Below are 17,771 nucleotides of genomic sequence, written 5' to 3'. Positions count from 1 at the left end.
CATATGGCATAATGTATCTCTTTTTGTCATCAGAATGTTTTGTTTGTTTGTAAGTAGTTAAACTGAAAGTGTTTAGTGATAAAACTTTTTTTAGGCCCTGTTTTTAAAATTCTGCTTCCTTACAGGTTATTGGAAGGATGTGCAAAATAATTGATAAGACATGCTTGTCTCCAACGCCTACTTTAGAACAACATCTCATGTGGGACGATATTGCTATTCTAGCACGCTACATGCTGATGCTGTCCTTCAACAACTCCCTGGACGTAGCAGCTCATCTCCCCTACCTCTTCCACGTGGTTACTTTCCTAGTGGCCACAGGGCCACTCTCCCTTAGAGCTTCCACACATGGATTGGTCATTAATATCATTCACTCTCTATGTACCTGTACACAGCTTCATTTTAGTGGTAAGTTCCAGGATGGTAATTTGTGTTTCACCAGCTCCTGTATCCATTTTACACCACCTGATTGACATAGATTATCTATCTTATTGTTTATTATGGTGCCTTAATGCAAAACTCTTAATTTACGCTGCTCATTCAAAGATTAAATTAATTCCATGCCATATCAAGCTATAGCAGAGATTTTTCTCTGCTTATTTGCCATGTAGACTCTTGTAGCTGCCACACAAGCTAAAGACTCAGCACCAATTGACAGTGTTGCATTGCTGGCGCTAAAGCCATGACAATTAAGATAATGTTTCTAGAGGGTTGGTTTAGGGAGCATGGTTATGTAATTTTGACATGATATTCAGATTTTCTAAATTCAAAATGAAGCATGGCATTTGAAATTTAAAATTTAGTATCAACCAAAGGACTTGTATGCATGCATATAAGCATAACCAATGGACATAAGACAGGGGATTGTCAAGGGGGTAGGGAGACATATGTAATACTCTTTGTAATACTTTAAGAAAAAAAAAGAAACTAAATTCAATTAAAAAAATAAAATTAAAAAAATAAAATTTAGTATCTTTAAAGTCTTTTCTTATTTATTTTTCCTTTTACAGAAGAGACCAAGCAAGTTTTGAGACTTAGTTTGACAGAGTTCTCATTGCCCAAATTTTACTTGCTGTTTGGCATCAGCAAAGTCAAGTCTGCCGCTGTCATCGCCTTCCGCTCCAGTTACCGGGACAGGTCATTCTCTCCTGGCTCCTACGAGAGGGAGACTTTTGCTTTGACATCCTTGGAAACAGTCACTGAGGCATTGTTGGAGATCATGGAGGTATATAACCCAAAATGATAAGGAACTGAGTTAGGTCCCTTTTTTAACCCACTCATACTATTTCTTTATAGAAGAAATATGGCTTCTTTTGCTTTGCACTTACTACTTAAATAAAAATGCCTTTATGGAATATGTTTATTGGTAACATATATTATTTACTTGATGACATTACAATAAACATCTAAATGTTTCTAAAAACAGTTATGTGCATAAATATATTCAGAGTATCCTTTCTTTAGGCATGTATGAGAGATATTCCAACATGCAAGTGGCTGGACCAGTGGACAGAACTAGCTCAAAGGTATGTCTCAAATATAAGTTGTAAAAGTGTGTGTATTTTCAAAAGGATAGCTAATACTTCATAATCAATATTTTAATTATGTGTTGTGTATAAAAATAAAAGTTTTCATTAGCTCTTCGGATTTTTTAATTGCAGATTTGCATTTCAGTATAATCCATCCCTTCAGCCAAGGGCTCTTGTTGTCTTTGGCTGCATCAGCAAACGAGTGGCTCATGGACAGATAAAGCAGATTATCCGTATTCTCAGCAAGGTACCTCTCCCCCCTCCTCAGTATTGGTGGTTCCCAAGTTGTAAAGCAAATCTGGCATTTCTCTAAAGGACATTAAATTTGAATTTAATAAGATGTGTTGTATGTTGCTTATTGAATCTTTAAACAATGAGCTTTATTTTCTTCATTGTAATTCTTTAAAATGAAGAAACCTTCTCCAAAAAAAGATGTCTTAAAAAGAAAATAAGTATTGTCTCTTTTGCTAAGAAGATACTCTTAATATTTTATCAGTTTTCAAAGACTTTAACTATATGGTAAAGCTGCAGTCTTATATAAAATTATTTAATTTGTAATAATTATAATGTCTGATTTCTTAATATTAGAATATAATATAGAAATATTAAAAAATAAAAGTCAAATGTGCATTAAGCTTACCTAGATCACTATAGCATTGGGAATAATCTGTCATTTATTAAATAAGAAATTGTTCTTGAACTGATTCTGAGATTCGGTTTAAGAGTTAATGTTTTATTTTAATGAAAGTAAAATAAAGAATTCTGTTTCCCTAAAAGGCACTTGAGAGTTGCTTAAAAGGACCTGATACTTACAACAGTCAAGTTCTGATAGAAGCTACAGTAATAGCACTAACCAAATTACAACCACTTCTTAATAAGGTAATAGAAAATGAGTGCATTCATTTTGGGTACTGGTGTGAAATCTTTTCTTTCAAATAGTTCACAAAAATAGATGGGTTGGGAAATGTAGTTATAAAGAAAAAGTTATAGTTAAAGTAGTTATTTGAAATATTTACATTAGAGGAAGAATAAGTATGAAGATTATGTTCTCAAATGCGTGTGTTTTGTCTCATCAGTGCTAAAGGAAAAATAGGTATATATTCTTAATTGTTTTATCTAGTAAGTATTGATAAAGTATCTACTATATGCCAACTACTGTTTTAGGTGCTAGAGACATAATACTGAACAAAGCCAATAAAGTTCCCTGCCCTCATGGAACTTACATTCTAGGGTGAGTGGGAGTAGAGTGGATAAATAAACAAAGTAAGTAAAATACATAGTATGTTAGTTCATGGTTATTATTGTGGAGAAATGTAAAGCTGAGTGAAGTATACCTGCTGATTATCAAGAAGATGATATTTAAAAGGAATAAAATGGAGTGGCCACTGTTTTAGGATGGTATGAGCTCATCTTGTGATCTCAACCAAGTCATTTAACATATCTGGCCATCATGTTTGCACATTGATAAAATAAGTAAACTAGACTAGATAATGGCATTGTTTATTTTCCAACTCTACAGTTTTGTAGAATTTTGTGACTTGAGTACCAACATATGCTAGACTTGAAATAGATTACAGAAAAATACTTATATGCTCCTGGTCTTGACTTACATAAGCATTCTAGTCCTAAATTATATAAGACTAGAGGCCCGGTGCACAAAAATTTGTGCACTCGGGGCGGTGGCGGGGAGGTCCCTCAGCCCGGCCTGTGCCCTCTCGCAGTCTGGGACCCCTCGGGGGATGACCACCTGCTGGCTTAGGCCCACTCCCCAGGGGGATTGGGCCTAAGCTGGCAGTCAGACATCCTCTGGCAGCCCAGAAGCCCTCGTGGATGTCCACTTGCCAGCGGGGAGCAAGCCTAAGCTGCAGTCGGACATCCCTAGCACTGCTGAGGAGGTGAGAGAGGTTCTCACCACTGCCGCTGTGCTGGCTGCCGTCAGCCTGGCTTGTGGCTGAGCAGAGCTACCCCTGTGGGAGTGCACTGACCACCAGGGGGCAGCTCCTACATTGAGCGTCTGCGCCCTGGTGGTCAGTGTGTGTCATAGTGACCAGTCATCCCCAGTCATTTTCCTGTTAGGGTCAGTTTGCATATTACCCTTTTATTATATAGGATTATTATATAGGATGTTTCTCTCTTCTTCATCTCACAAGTAAAAATGAGAGTCAAAGGGGCTAAGTAACTTGTCCAGAGTCACATACTAATAAAAAAAAGAACCATGATTCTAATCTAAGGCTGTACATGTATTGCCCTATATACCACACTACTAAATAAGGGTTCCCAAGATAAATATTTTTATTTCAGAGCATCAAGAGACTCTTAATACTGGTAAGAGTGACAAGAAAATTGAAAGAGTAGAATCTGAACAAAAGTTAAAGAGGGAGATAGGTAGGATTTAGTGTGGAGAAAGGGAGTGATAACAGTAGGATTGTATAGGTGCTAGATCAGTGGAGGGATGGTAGGTAGACCATTCTATTTGTTAGGGAGAAACTGTTCAGGAAAATAGTGACAGAGGAGGTTGTAAAGATAGAACTAAACTAACATTCAGCATTCTTCAGGAAGGAGTTTGGAAATGTACCCATGTTTTCAAGCAAATAGGTAATATGACAAAAGCAGGACCCTAGAAGGGTCATTCGGTAGTAGAGTGCAGAGCAGATGGGAGCATGGAGAAACGAGGTAAAAAGAATCCACATTTAGATGAAGAAGGTTGGCATGGAATAGTGTCATTAGCCATTAGCAGATGCAAAAGAGATTAGTTGGAAAAATCAGTAAAACTTGTTGCCCTAGCTGGTTTGGCTCAGTGGATAGAGCATCAGCCTATGGACTGAAGGGTCCCAGGTTCGATTCCAGTCAAGGGCACATGCCTAGCTTGCGGGTTCGATCCCCAGTGTGGGGCGTGCAGGAGGCAGCCAGTCAATGATTCTCTCTCATCATTGATGTTTCTATCTCTCTCTCCCTCTCCCTTCCTCTCTGAAATCAATAAAAATATATTTTTTAAAAAAACTTATTGACTGGATTTGGAACCAGAGTGTGGGAAGAAATCAAAGGAGATGCTAAGGTTCTCAGTGTCTGGTTACATACAGAGAATAGATAAAGAGCTTACTCATATATTTCCCTTCCCCAGAATAAAAAACATGCCCAGAGTCACATACTAATAAAAGAAAGAACCCTATGATTTGGGGATAACATGCTTTGTTCTTGTACTGAAGTGTGTTGAATGAGACTGTTTTGTGGTTCATGTTACTAACCTGAACGTGTCTCCTTGGCCAGGACTCCCCTCTGCACAAAGCCCTCTTTTGGGTAGCTGTGGCCGTGCTGCAGCTCGATGAGGTCAACTTGTATTCAGCAGGCACCGCACTTCTTGAACAAAACCTGCACACCTTAGACAGTCTCCGGATATTCAATGACAAGGTAAGGAAGCCTTCTTTTGGGATTCCTAGATTATGCACATTTAGAACTCCTTCGTTCATTATTATTATTATCCTTTTAAAATCAGAAGAGGTCCCAACTTAAAAATGAATTTCTATAATGTAACTTTCTGAATAAAAATAGTAGAAAACAGTACTCGCTCAACACTAGTAAACAGAATAGGGATAAATAATGCTTAGTAGTAATAATAGCTACCATGTCAGGCTAATTTTTATAACCCTAAGGTAAAGGTTAGCATTCTCCATCCCCCATTTCACATGTAATTGAAATTTGCTGAGAGAGTAGAAGTTGAATGTTCTCACCAAAAAGGGGGCTGGGAGGTGAATATGTGAGATGATGCATATACATATGTTCAGTGCTGCTCTTAACATCTCACTACATATATTTTATATACTCATGCTTCTGTTTCTTTGAGATCAAAATCTAGACAGACCTGAGCATGACTCTAAACACTTCAGTTGTTTGCTTTCAAAAATCTTTATGCATAAAGAAACCACTGGGGATCTTTTTTATTTTTTGTAATATATTTTTATTGGTTGCAGAGAGGCAGAGAGATAGAAACATCAGTGCATTGATTGGCTGCCTCCTGCATGCCCCTTATTGGGGATTGAGCCTGCAACCCGGGCATGTGCCCTGACCAGGAATCGAACCGTGACCTTCCGGTTCATAGGTCAATGTTCAACCACTAAGCCACGCCATCCAGGCTCATTGGGGTTCTTTAAAAAAAAAAATTAAAAAGGCAAATTCCTGGGGTTTAACCACTTCCCATGATTCAGAGGTGGGATCCAGTACCTTCCACCTTTAAACAAGCATCCTCCGTGACTTTAAAGTGAACCACACTTTAGGAAACACTATTACCCTGGGCACATTGCATACTGTTTTGGAGTTTCAGTTTCCTCATCCCCCCCCAGAATGTAAAGCCCACCAGGGTGAGTCGTTTTTGTCTGTTTAGTTATCTGCAGAACCTAGAACTCTGCCTGGCACATCAAAACCACACAGTAAGTCTTTGATAAGTAAAAGAATGAATAAATGCATAAATCTGGAAAAGGGAGCTAATAACCTTACTGCATAGGATTGCTTTAAGGTTTCAACATTATTGTAATAATGCATCTGGCATTGTATACTGTAGGCAGTGAGTGAACTCTCATCTTTGTCATGAATTTTCTGTCACCATGGTACACAGAATGCCAGATACACAAAAAGCCCATACAGTGGTAGTCTTATTTAAAGCAACAAAAATTATAGTTTTTAAAAAGTCACAAGGATGTAAATTGACTGTCATTTAGTTTGCATTTCATCTTTCATCATCTTATTATTTATATGATCACCTTTCTTGCACTAATTAATTTATAGTACCTTAATGTTCTGTGGTTTTCAGTAGTCTTAAAAATGATTTCTTTCAGCTTGAAAGGATTATCTTGTTATAGCTGTTGAACCAATAAGTGGTCCTTTAAGGAAAGTTCCTGTGTGAATCCATCAACCATCTCACTATTATCTTTACTAGAGTCCGGAGGAAGTATTTATGGCAATCCGGAATCCACTGGAATGGCACTGCAAACAAATGGATCATTTTGTTGGACTCAATTTCAACTCTAATTTTAACTTCGCACTGGTTGGACACCTTTTAAAAGGTAGAGGGGCTTGTGTCAGAATATTTATGAAATGGTATCAAGAATTCAAAAGTACTTAAAATAATTGCTTGAAATAATTTGTGTCATGTGTCTTATTATAAATGCAAATTTTATCTGCTATATTGAATTATGTTCTGTTTAATATATGTTTTTAACGGAGCCTAATTTCCCATCCAATACCAGATTTCTTTAATAAAGCAAAAGTTGATTTTTATAAAATTCTTAAGTACTAAATCTTCTAATATCTGTATTATTCGTTAACACTACTTATATATCATTTTGATTATCAAAATAAGACAGACTGCAAATAAATAACATTTTCTAACATGTTCCTAAAATAATATCTTAGTGATTTGGTCACAGATTTTCTTTAACTTGTTTCTTATTTGTTGTTGATCAGCCCCATTATTATATCACCTTTTTGGTACTCTACCTTCACCCCTCCAAATGTCTGGATTGCTATAGCAATGATCAGCCATCCCTCCCTAATTTGGCTTTACTGCCCACTGCTGACTTCACTGCATGTTAGCGTTGGTTAATTAACACGGGACAGTCATGGCCAGAGATGGCAGTTAACAGGGACATCATATAATGGTGAGTCAGAGGCAAAGTCAGTGAAAAGGAAGGACGGGAATGAAGAGTTGGCATGAACCAGTGATTTTAAACAGTTTTGGATTTGGCCACAATAGAGACTCATGGTAGAGCTTGAGTCTCTCCTATATAATAAAAACCTAATATGCTAAGTGGCCAGTCACTCATTCGGCCATTCAGCCAGTCAAAGCGTAATATGCTAAGGATATGCTAAGGCCGCTCAACCACTCACCATGACGTGCACTGACTACCAGGGGGTTTGCACTGACCATCAGGGGGCAGATTCTCAATGCCTCAATGCAGAAGCTGCCCCCTGGTGGTCAGTGCGCTCCCACAAGGGGAGCACTGCTTAGCCAGAAGCCCTGAGCCAGGCTCATAGCTGGTGAGCACAGTGGTGGGGTGGTGGCAGGAGCCTCTCCTGTCTCCACAGCTGCACTAAGGATGTCCAACTGACAGCTTAGGCCTGCATCCCCCCCCCCCCAAGTGCATGAATTTCATGCACCGGGCCTCTACTCTAGTAGTTTTATATCAATTTAAATGATTTTAAGCTTGAGGGAGGGATCATGGAGGTAGTTTTTACCTAATATAACACGTATACACACAACTTTGTGCATACAGGGTGTAGGTTTACAATTGTGAATATGAAAACAGAGTTTATTCCTATATTATTAATTATTGATTATAGTATTATCCATGTGAACAACTGGAACTTACTTTAACCTACTTTTAAACCTACTTTTGCCCCACCCCATATTTGATTTCACCACTGCAAAAAATATTGACAGTTTTAATCTCTAAGGTGAATAAGGAGAACTCAAAAAATACTGCACTTACTACAGGATACCAAGAAGAGGGATTGCAGTGGGGCTGATAGAGTGCTTGCTTATTCTGTACTTCTAAAAGAATATCAGATATTTTAAGTGCACAAGCCCCTATTTTAAAATGTAGTAGCATTAGTGATTAAACACTGTCTGAAAATTAAGCTTACCCTTTAATCAACCCTATTCTTGAGGCTTTGAAAGCATATACTTCATTTGTCATTTAGGCTTTTTCTTTAAGTTAAAAAAGTATTTTTAGGGGAGCAGAGGTGGAGTGGGAGAGGGTATAGGGGGATAAATGATGATGGAAAAAAATCCAAATTTTTAAGCAATAGAAACATATTTTCATGATATATCTTAAAGTGAGTTTCATGGGATTTTTAAAAATCTCTTCTGCTTTAGGGAATGGAAGATCTAAAACACAATCATCTTTCCTGATTTCTTCTCCCTGAGGTACCTTAGAGCAGCGGTCGCCAACCTTTCAGATCTCATGGACCACCGGTTGGCGACCACTGCCTTAGAATTCTAAGAAACATTCTGTTCTACACAACTTGGTATTTAACCCTATGTATAATTAATTTCTCACAAATGTTTGTTTTATTTCCAAATGGCCTTCTTTCAGAGTTGCTAGTCACAGAATAAGCACTCAGCAAACACCTGTTGAAAGAATAAACTACCGTCTTGTCTTTTTTTATTTTTTGTAGGGTACAGACATCCTTCACCTGCCATTGTTGCAAGAACAGTCAGAATTTTGCATACGCTACTAACTCTGGTTAACAAACATAGGAATTGTGACAAATTTGAGGTGAATACACAGAGCGTGGCTTACTTAGCAGGTAAAAAACACAAAATTGACAAAATTAATCTTACCACATCTGTATCTAAGGACCTTCAAAAAGATGCAGACACCTGTGGGCTAGTCCTTCAGCCGGTTGTTTGGCAGGGTGAAGAGTTCACAGTCCCATCCCATGTGGTGGTTAAATTGAAAGTTTTGCCAAAAATATTTTTTCTTATAAAAGAATTTGCATTAAAATATGAAGTTGTTCCTTTTATCATCTTTGTTTCAAGATATCATGTGGCTCCCTGTTGTCTGTCATAAAATCGGAACTCTTTGGCCCAGCAGCCTGGGCCCTTGAGCAGCCTGCTGATTCTGTCCTTTCTCTAAATTTTACAGGCTTCATTTTTTCATTACCTCTCCGGATGGATGGGCTATTTTAAGGAAATATGTTTGCCATCTCCTAAAAGTGCCTTTCTGCCTCTTTAATATTCATTCCTGATGCCACTTGTTTTACCTAAAATGTCTGCCCATCCCCACCATTCCATTACATTATTTGCTCTTACCTGATTTCTCTACTCAGCAATACTTAACACTTATGTATAGTCATTTGATGGAAAGTGATGGTTCCAGTTTAGCAGACTTCAGTTTGTGGCAACTTTTGTTTGAATCATTTACATCTCAGAGAAATGGACCTCATACTACCTGCTCTGTCTACTTTTTATGTTTGTTGAGCTCAAAGGTTCATTAGAGGACTTCAAATATAAGATGCTTATTAAGTTTCTTAGTTTATTTCATGTTTATGTACAGGCTTCCAAACACGGGCTATTAAGTCTGTCCTCAGTGTTTTGTATCCTTAAACCCTGTGCTCCCCAGGGCTACTGATCAATAACAGCTGTTATTCTTATCAGGAGGTTGTAAGAAGTGTGTCCTGTTTTAAGTCAGCTGCTGATTTGTTAAAGTTTCTAATCTGCCTTCTTTTTCCTCTTAGCTTTACTCACAGTGTCTGAGGAGGTTCGAAGTCGCTGTAGTCTAAAACATAGAAAGTCTCTTCTTCTTACTGATATTTCAATGGAAAATGTTCCTATGGATACATATCCCATTCATCACAGTGACCCTAGCTATAGGTAAATGGACTTCTTCTGCCACAATTACATAACTAATCTCAGGTTTTAATTTAATTTGCTAATGGAGGCATGCAGCAGAAAAATCCAGGAGGGAATATAGAGATAATCTAGGAAGAATTTGTAAATTAAAACTTGTTTTTATAAATGTACAGTGTATTTTATGTGGGTTAGTAGTAGAAGAATTATTCTTCTAATCTCATTGTGCTACTGTTAACATTAGCTTGCTTCTTTTAAGTACAAACCAGTTGAATATGAAAATAAGTGATCTTAAAAAGTATTAGGTTACAGGAAAGGACCTAAGAAAAAAACTGGCATGAAATATAAGCAGCATTACATGGTTAATGAAAAACAACTAAGTTGGTTAATGAAAACAACTTCTTGTAAAAGAAATGTACATGCCAACACATTTGTTGTATTATATCACACTAAAGTTATTTAAAAGTTTTTTATAACATAATAGATTATCTTATCTAATAAAAGCCTGATATGCTAAGTGTCCGGTCGTCCAGTCATCCATTCAACCAATCAAAGTGTAATATGCTAATGATATGCTAAGGCTGCTCAACCACTCGCTATGATGTGCACTCACCACCAGTGGGCAGATGCTCCGACCAGTATGTTAGCTTGCTGCTGGGGTCCGGCTGATCGGGACTGAGCCAGACAGGCTCGACACGCCCTGGAGCCCTCCCGTCGTCCCTCCCCAGCTGGCCAATTTCCCGCATCCCTCCCTGGCCCGATCGTGCACCTGTGGCGTCCGTCAGCCTGGCCTGCACCCTCTTGCAATCCGGGACCCCCTTGGGGGATGTCGGAGAGCCAGTTTCAACCGGATCCCGCAAGCCAGGTCAAGGGACCCCACTGGTGCACAAATTCGTGCACTGGGCCTCTAGAAAGGTAATAAGATATGTCCCCTATATATGTGTTTTTGAGGTAGTACATTTTTCTCTATAAAAGAGAAATTGCATGAAAATATCATTTAGGGATTTTGCTATACCTCCAATTAAATGAAAGTATCTAAATTTTAGATAATGTTGAATATAGGAAAGTAATCTTATATTTATAGAGCTTATAACATTCAATTTATCAACATGCCACTTTTTCACTAAAAGCCCCCAGTAATTTCCCACTGAAATTTTAACAATGTATGCAAAAGCTTTCGAGCCATACTTGGTTTTCGACAGTCTTATTCTTCAGTCATTCCTATGATTCTCTTTCTTTGAGGTATACCCTTTTTATTTTGGAAAGGAGAAAGTGAGTTTGTGTGTATTCCCCTGTCAAAGTATAAATTAGGTTGATTTTCTTAGTCTTTGAACTAAGAATACAATTGCCTATTTAGACTTGATTTTCCCTGATTTAAAAATCAATGTAGCACAGTTTTATTGAGCATTCTGTGATCTATGTATAAGATAGCATGCCAAGAAAGTGGATTCTTTCTGAAGATACATTAAGAGTTTGTACTCAACACATTTGTAATACCTTAGCTAATAATAATAATAATAATAAAAAGATTGGCAAAAAAAGAGTTTGTACTCAAAAGCCTTTTAATTCACAAGTTTAAAATTAATTGATTGCTATCATAGGACAGCCAGGTGGAAGGGGCAACCAATGGTTATATTCTTCACCATGCTGATTAATTCTTCTCAATCATTTAAATCTCTCAGGACTCTGAAGGAGAATCAACCATGGTCCTCTCCCAAAGGTTCTGAAGGGTACCTTGCAGCCACATATCCAACAGTGGGCCAGACCAGTCCCCGGGCCAGGAAATCCATGAGCTTGGACATGGGGCAGCCTTCTCAGGCCAACACGAAGAAGTTACTTGGTTAGTGTCTGTAAATTATCTAAGATCTCTTGGAATTATTTTTTTTAATGCTCAGATACTTTCACTCTTAGAAAATTATTTGAAGCTGTTCAAGTTTATCAAAATTTCCTGGTTTTGATGTAGCAAAGTTTTTGATGACAGTTACAAGAGTGTTTGATGGATCAATTAAGCCATATCAGTTATGAGGAATGAAAATGACACCTTAAAACAGTATTTTCTGATTCTTAGACTAAATACTGCGGCCGGCCTTGTTTTGTTCTGCTGTGGCCAGGCAGCAGGGAAATGAGAGTGGGAGAGACATTAGCTGCTCACTCAGATGCAGGGCCTTTAACAATACTGTCCCTAATTATCTGAGAGAGAACAGGATACATCAGTATGGTATGAAGCTGTAATAACATTATTTGCCATCTTTTCTTTAAAAAGACAAAACAGTAAGATTTTTTAATACTAGGTTTTTCTCTTACTGTAAGATATGATCTTGACAGTTAAGATTGTTCAGTTACATCAACATTTGTCAATGAGAAGTGCACCTGACGTGCCGTGAGACCCTTTCCCTTTTCAGCAGCTGACAGCAGGTCATGAGAGCTCACTGAGTCCACCTCACCACAGAGGAGATGCAAATGGGGCTCTCACACAACATTGTTACTGAAATACATTGGGATCCATATTTCAGTCACCAACACTGAGGACGGCTAGTGGGTTTCAGTTATCCATGCAAGTATATATATTTTTAAATATATTTTATTGATTTTTCACAGAGAGGAAGGGAGAGAGATAGAGAGTTAGAAACATCGATGAGAGAGAAACATCGATCAGCTGCCTCCTGCACACCTCCCACTGGGGATGTGCCCGCAACCCAGGTATATGCCCTTGACCGGAATCGAACCTGGGACCTTCCAGTCCACAGGCCAACGCTCTATCCAGTGAGCCAAACCGGTTTTGGCCATGCAAGTATATTTTTAAGTGTCTAGGTATTGGGAAAATTTGTGTTCATAAGGAAATCAGTGAACAAACAATAATGTGAAATAACCTGCCAGTAAACCTTGAAAACATGAATACTAATCCTTGTTGCTAGTTACATAGGGTTGTTACCCTTTGTTTGAGTTCCTTTCTGTTTATACTTTGCCATAAATAATTTTCTAGGAGTTTCCTGGTTACTTTGTGTTTTCTAATTCTGAATTTTCATGCCAAGGAAGTTATAAATGAAAAACTGGTTTCAGAAAAAATGCAGTATTAATTTCATTCAACTCGTGTGCTAGATGAAAAAGTTATGGTCTCTGCTCTGAAGAGCTCATAGTTTGGTGGCTAAGACATATAATCAGCTGATAACAACATCCTAGGTATCACAAAAGTAAAGTCTTGTTGAGGGGAATCTGACGATCTGGGGAAGTTAGGAAAAGCTGCAGAAAGGAGGTAATGTTTGAACTGAGTATTGAAGATTTAATATATTCTTGCCAGGTAGACATAAGACAAGGACGGAATACATTCGAGAGAAGGGGAATGAATGGCCTGAATAAAGACAGGTCAGGAAAAGCAATTGGGTAGCAAATGAGGCTAGAAAAGGATTGGAACTATATTGTGGGGAACTGTAGGCTATGTTAAGAGACTTAGCCTTACCGTGTATCCAGCAGGGATCTTTAAGTGGGGGAGGAGACATCACCAATTTTTTTTTTTTATGATAGTTCTTTTGGCTACAATGTGGAGAAATAGGGAGAGATTTTTGGAAAGGGGGCCATTTAAGAGATTGATACAGCAATCCAAACAAAACATGGTATAGGCTGCGCTAAGGCAGGCACAGTGGGAGAACGAAGAAGAGGAGTCAGGTTTGGGATAGTTTTCCTAAATAGAACAGGCAAGACTTAGTGCAAGTTCCAAATAATCCAACTTCAGTACTTTACTTTAAATAAGAGAAAGCTATTTGACATCAGTGCAATACAGGATTAGAGAATTCAGAGGCAAGTGGGAAATGGTACTATTTGCTTTTTTAAAAATATTTTTCAATTTTGTTGATTTCAGAGATAAAGAGAGAGAGAGAGAGAGAGAAATATCAGTAATGAGAGAGAATCACTGATGAGATGCCTCCTGCACACCCCCCACTGGGATCAAGCCCACAACTCAGGCATGTGCCCTGACCAGGAATCAAACTGTGACCTCCTGGTTCATAGGTTGATGCTCAACCACTGAGCCACTCCTGCTCGGCCCTATTAGCTATTTTTGAAGCATCTTGCAATGTATCTATTATTTAGTACTTTCAGGCAGGCAGATCTTTTGTTCAAAGTTGGAAGAATTAAAATCAATCTTGGAACTTGCTTACTTTTGGAAATTCTTTATATGTAACTGTCTAATTCTTGGCACCAGCAGAATTTCTTAAATTGTTAAAAGGCTGTTAAGACATATCTTGGCTACTATTAACAGTATATACCCCATATTTATTTATTATCAAGTATTATACTTGTTGGTGGGGATCAGTTTACCTCCAGTGTAGTGAATGTAATATCAGTTTAACTTGGACCAATAAGGTACATTCTGCCCTGAAACAGAAAGCTATGAGACCAAAATTCCTTAAGAAGATGGAGAATAAAGGAGAGAAACCACACCCTAGGGATATGTTTGAGCTTTCTATGGGTCCTTAAGTGAAAACGTAAACACTTTGTGTCCAAACATTTTCTTTTTAATACAATCCTAATCACAGACACTGTGGTTAATGACTTTCCATATTCTGTAACTTTTGTTTATAGGAACAAGGAAAAGTTTCGATCACTTGATATCAGACACCAAGGCTCCTAAAAGGCAAGAAATGGAATCAGGGATCACAACACCCCCCAAAATGAGGAGAGTAGCAGAAACTGATTATGAAATGGGTGAGAAACAAAGTTAATAATTGATCTAGATCATTGAAAATCAGGTGGGAGAGTACATTAAAGCCATATTTGCTTTCCAGCCATTTCTTAGAATTTTTAGGATGAAATATAGAAACATTTGCTCTTTTTCAAAAAATAAGCCATGCAGTTCTTAAAATGACTGTTATCCTATAACCTCTGTAAAGAGTAACCATATATATTTATAATCTATAGCATTGTAAATAGCTAGTCAAAACTTTTGTATAGGTGAAGAGTAAGTCTGCATGATGTTTATATTTTAAATGTCTCTGAAAAAGCTATTGAGTTTTATAAGTAACATTAAAATGTATTAGGTGAAGTGGTGTCTAGTATGTACTATTAATACAGCTGATCATGTTACTCCGTATGTTACTGCAGAAACTCAGAGGATTTCCTCATCACAACAGCACCCACATTTACGTAAAGTCTCAGTGTCAGAATCAAATGTTCTCTTGGATGAGGAAGTACTTACTGATCCAAAGATCCAAGCACTTCTTCTTACTGTCCTGGTAAGGTTTTTCTCTTTTTTAGGGTCCCCCACCTCAAGTTTTTTCCAGTCTCTTAGAAAGTCCTTAAATATTGAAAACATAAAAGGAAAGCTGTCTTCTGCTTCTCAAAACAGATAGCAGTTCAGCCACAAAATACAATATTTTCTGTTTCCTTTTTTTCACGTTGGCAGGCTACACTGGTAAAATATACCACGGATGAGTTTGATCAACGAATTCTTTATGAATACTTAGCGGAAGCCAGTGTTGTTTTCCCCAAAGTTTTTCCTGTTGTGTAAGTATTCCTTTTGTGTTTAATTTTTGTGTCTGTCTTGAAGTCAAATGTTTTACAAAAATTTAGGCAAAGTACTACCCAGTAATGTTCACTGGTTGTGGAGAAGAGAAGGTAAGATAATATGACTGGTTTTAGCTTAGATGGTAAGCATTTTCTTATCTGGTTGATTTTCTTAAGTGGTTCACCATGATGAGCATTGTTTATTTCCTCACTTAGGAGCATACCATGAGACTACTATATTTAAATCAGCATACCTGCTTTGGCTTCTTTTTCAGTAGAGCTTGTGTACCTATCCGCACTAAATGAAAACAGAATTGACCTCTTTGGGAGATGAGTTTTATGCTCTCCTAAGGGTGACAAGCATATTGGCCTCAAAGAGGTCCCAAAGAAACTGGGGGAATTCTATTCCTGATCTAGGCCTTCTATGTAGTATCATTATTTTTGTTAAATATCATTTAAAATTTTCAGAATTTTAAATAGTTGGCTCTTGGTTATTTTAATGGGTGATAGCCTGATTAGAAATAGTTAATTTTCTTGGAAGTTTTGCATTGGATCAGATAGTTCACCCCCTCCAAACTAATTTTGTTTGCCTTATTTGATCCGATTCAACATTATTAAACACTAGTTAACATTAAATTTACTTTAACTTTCTGGGTACATGTCAACAGTCAGCAGAAATAAATGATTGTAAATTATGCTAATAGTGGCAGGCAGAAGCCAACCTTGTCTTGAGCAAACAGTCACCACATACAGATGGTTAAGCATGGTTATATGGACAGTACTAGTTGATTGATTGTACCATATTTTCCCTGATGACTAAAAACAACAGCAACAAAGCAAACACACAGAGTCACTGTAGAAATTTTAGAAAACCACTCCTCCCCCTTCATTTCTATCCCATGGTTCTGGGAACTGTGTAATGTGTTTTTCAGTATATATTTTCATTTAATTTTTCTTTAAAATGTTCCCCTGTTGACTTTTGTCTTTTAGGCACAATTTGTTGGACTCTAAGATCAACACTCTGTTGTCATTGTGCCAAGATCCAAATTTATTAAATCCAGTTCATGGAATTGTGCAGAGTGTGGTGTACCATGAAGAATCCCCACCACAATACCAAACGTCTTACCTGCAAAGTAAATACATGTATCGGGAGGAGGATGGTTGGTGCCTTTGCTAACATGTGCGCTGTTATAAAATGCACTGACTAAAGAATTCTTTAGAAGGGGTAGTCTTGTTTATACTTCTCTCTCCATACGCCATTTTCTGACTCTTGATTTTATGTTCAATAAATAACTGGTTGGACAACTTTTTAAAATTAAAGTATGATTTTATACTGAGTATAAGTGAGCTTTAGTCTACTTTGACACATATTTTTCAATGTGGGGTATCTGTTTCCTGTATCATCAACTATGTAACTAATTTCTGTTAAGATTAAAAGTCTTGCTTGTTATAAGAGTAACATTTGATTTGTTGCAGGTTTTGGTTTTAATGGTTTGTGGCGGTTTGCAGGACCCTTTTCAAAGGTAAGAAAACAGTGTTTTTCTCTATTGACAAAACGAAAGATTTTATTCATATTAGTGTGCCTGCTTTAAAAGCACAGAATATGTGAAAACCAAAATGATGATTCACAATAAACACTTGATTTTTATTAAAGTTTCCCCCACAGATTCTTTCTAAGAGGCAGCACCTTTAATATGTTTATATATTAGCTTTTATAGAAAACAACTCAGTTCAATTTATGTTTGACTTTTCAGAAGGGTGTGATAAATCTCTGTAAAGTTTCTGCTCTCAGTCCCTCGTGTATCTGCTGATGCTAATGCACACACTTAAGTATCTTGTAATTAGGAAGGAGCATTGCCTATGGTTTAAATCTACCTCATGACCTGAAACTAATGTTATAACTCAATTAAACCTCAATTTTTAAAAAATTACATAATGGAAAAAAATCTACCTCATGTAAACCTTTTTTCTCCCACCCTCTTGGGTTAGATTTATTCTTCCCTGAATATATCCTTATTTACTCCTATTCAGTTTGTTCTTTGATTGGCATTAGTTGGTACAGTGCTACGTGAATGTGTATTTAATTATTTTCTCTAGATACGGTCTCTGATATTCCTTGAAGGCGGGATGTCTGTTTCTTCCCCCCACAGTACCTAGTGCAACATTGCAGATACAGGGCCACAAAATTGTATAGATTACCTAAAACTTATTGTAAGTTTAAAAATTGGGAAGTTAATTTATATTGGTTAGTTATCACTGAATATCTCATGCTATGTAAAGGCTGTCATTAAAAAAAAGTGGGCCTGAAATCACAGAAATAACTATACCATGCAGGAGTTTCTGAAGTTTGGTTGTAAGTAACCCTCTGAGCCTTCACAGTGAATCTCTGAATGGCAGCTGCA

The 17,771-nt window shown here is 37.4% G+C and overlaps 1 protein-coding gene across 1 annotated transcript in view; it reads left to right on the top strand.

Moving 5' to 3' along the window:
* NF1 (neurofibromin 1) overlaps positions 1 to 17,771 on the top strand; it is a 187,721-nt gene that overhangs the window by 155,213 nt on the left and 14,737 nt on the right. The window contains exons 44-58 of the mRNA XM_015564136.1: positions 126 to 405; positions 1,008 to 1,222; positions 1,462 to 1,523; positions 1,659 to 1,773; positions 2,304 to 2,405; positions 4,794 to 4,934; positions 6,457 to 6,583; positions 8,697 to 8,828; positions 9,759 to 9,894; positions 11,553 to 11,710; positions 14,449 to 14,571; positions 14,968 to 15,098; positions 15,269 to 15,369; positions 16,360 to 16,502; positions 16,846 to 16,892. Of these exons, the coding sequence (XP_015419622.1) occupies positions 126 to 405; positions 1,008 to 1,222; positions 1,462 to 1,523; positions 1,659 to 1,773; positions 2,304 to 2,405; positions 4,794 to 4,934; positions 6,457 to 6,583; positions 8,697 to 8,828; positions 9,759 to 9,894; positions 11,553 to 11,710; positions 14,449 to 14,571; positions 14,968 to 15,098; positions 15,269 to 15,369; positions 16,360 to 16,502; positions 16,846 to 16,892 (2,013 nt within the window). The remainder of the gene's footprint in view (positions 1 to 125; positions 406 to 1,007; positions 1,223 to 1,461; positions 1,524 to 1,658; positions 1,774 to 2,303; positions 2,406 to 4,793; positions 4,935 to 6,456; positions 6,584 to 8,696; positions 8,829 to 9,758; positions 9,895 to 11,552; positions 11,711 to 14,448; positions 14,572 to 14,967; positions 15,099 to 15,268; positions 15,370 to 16,359; positions 16,503 to 16,845; positions 16,893 to 17,771) is intronic.

This window comes from Myotis davidii, unplaced genomic scaffold, assembly GCF_000327345.1.
Source record: "Myotis davidii unplaced genomic scaffold, ASM32734v1 scaffold699, whole genome shotgun sequence".
Classification (NCBI taxonomy): domain Eukaryota; kingdom Metazoa; phylum Chordata; class Mammalia; order Chiroptera; family Vespertilionidae; genus Myotis; species Myotis davidii.
This window is presented reverse-complemented; position numbering and strand designations above follow the sequence as displayed.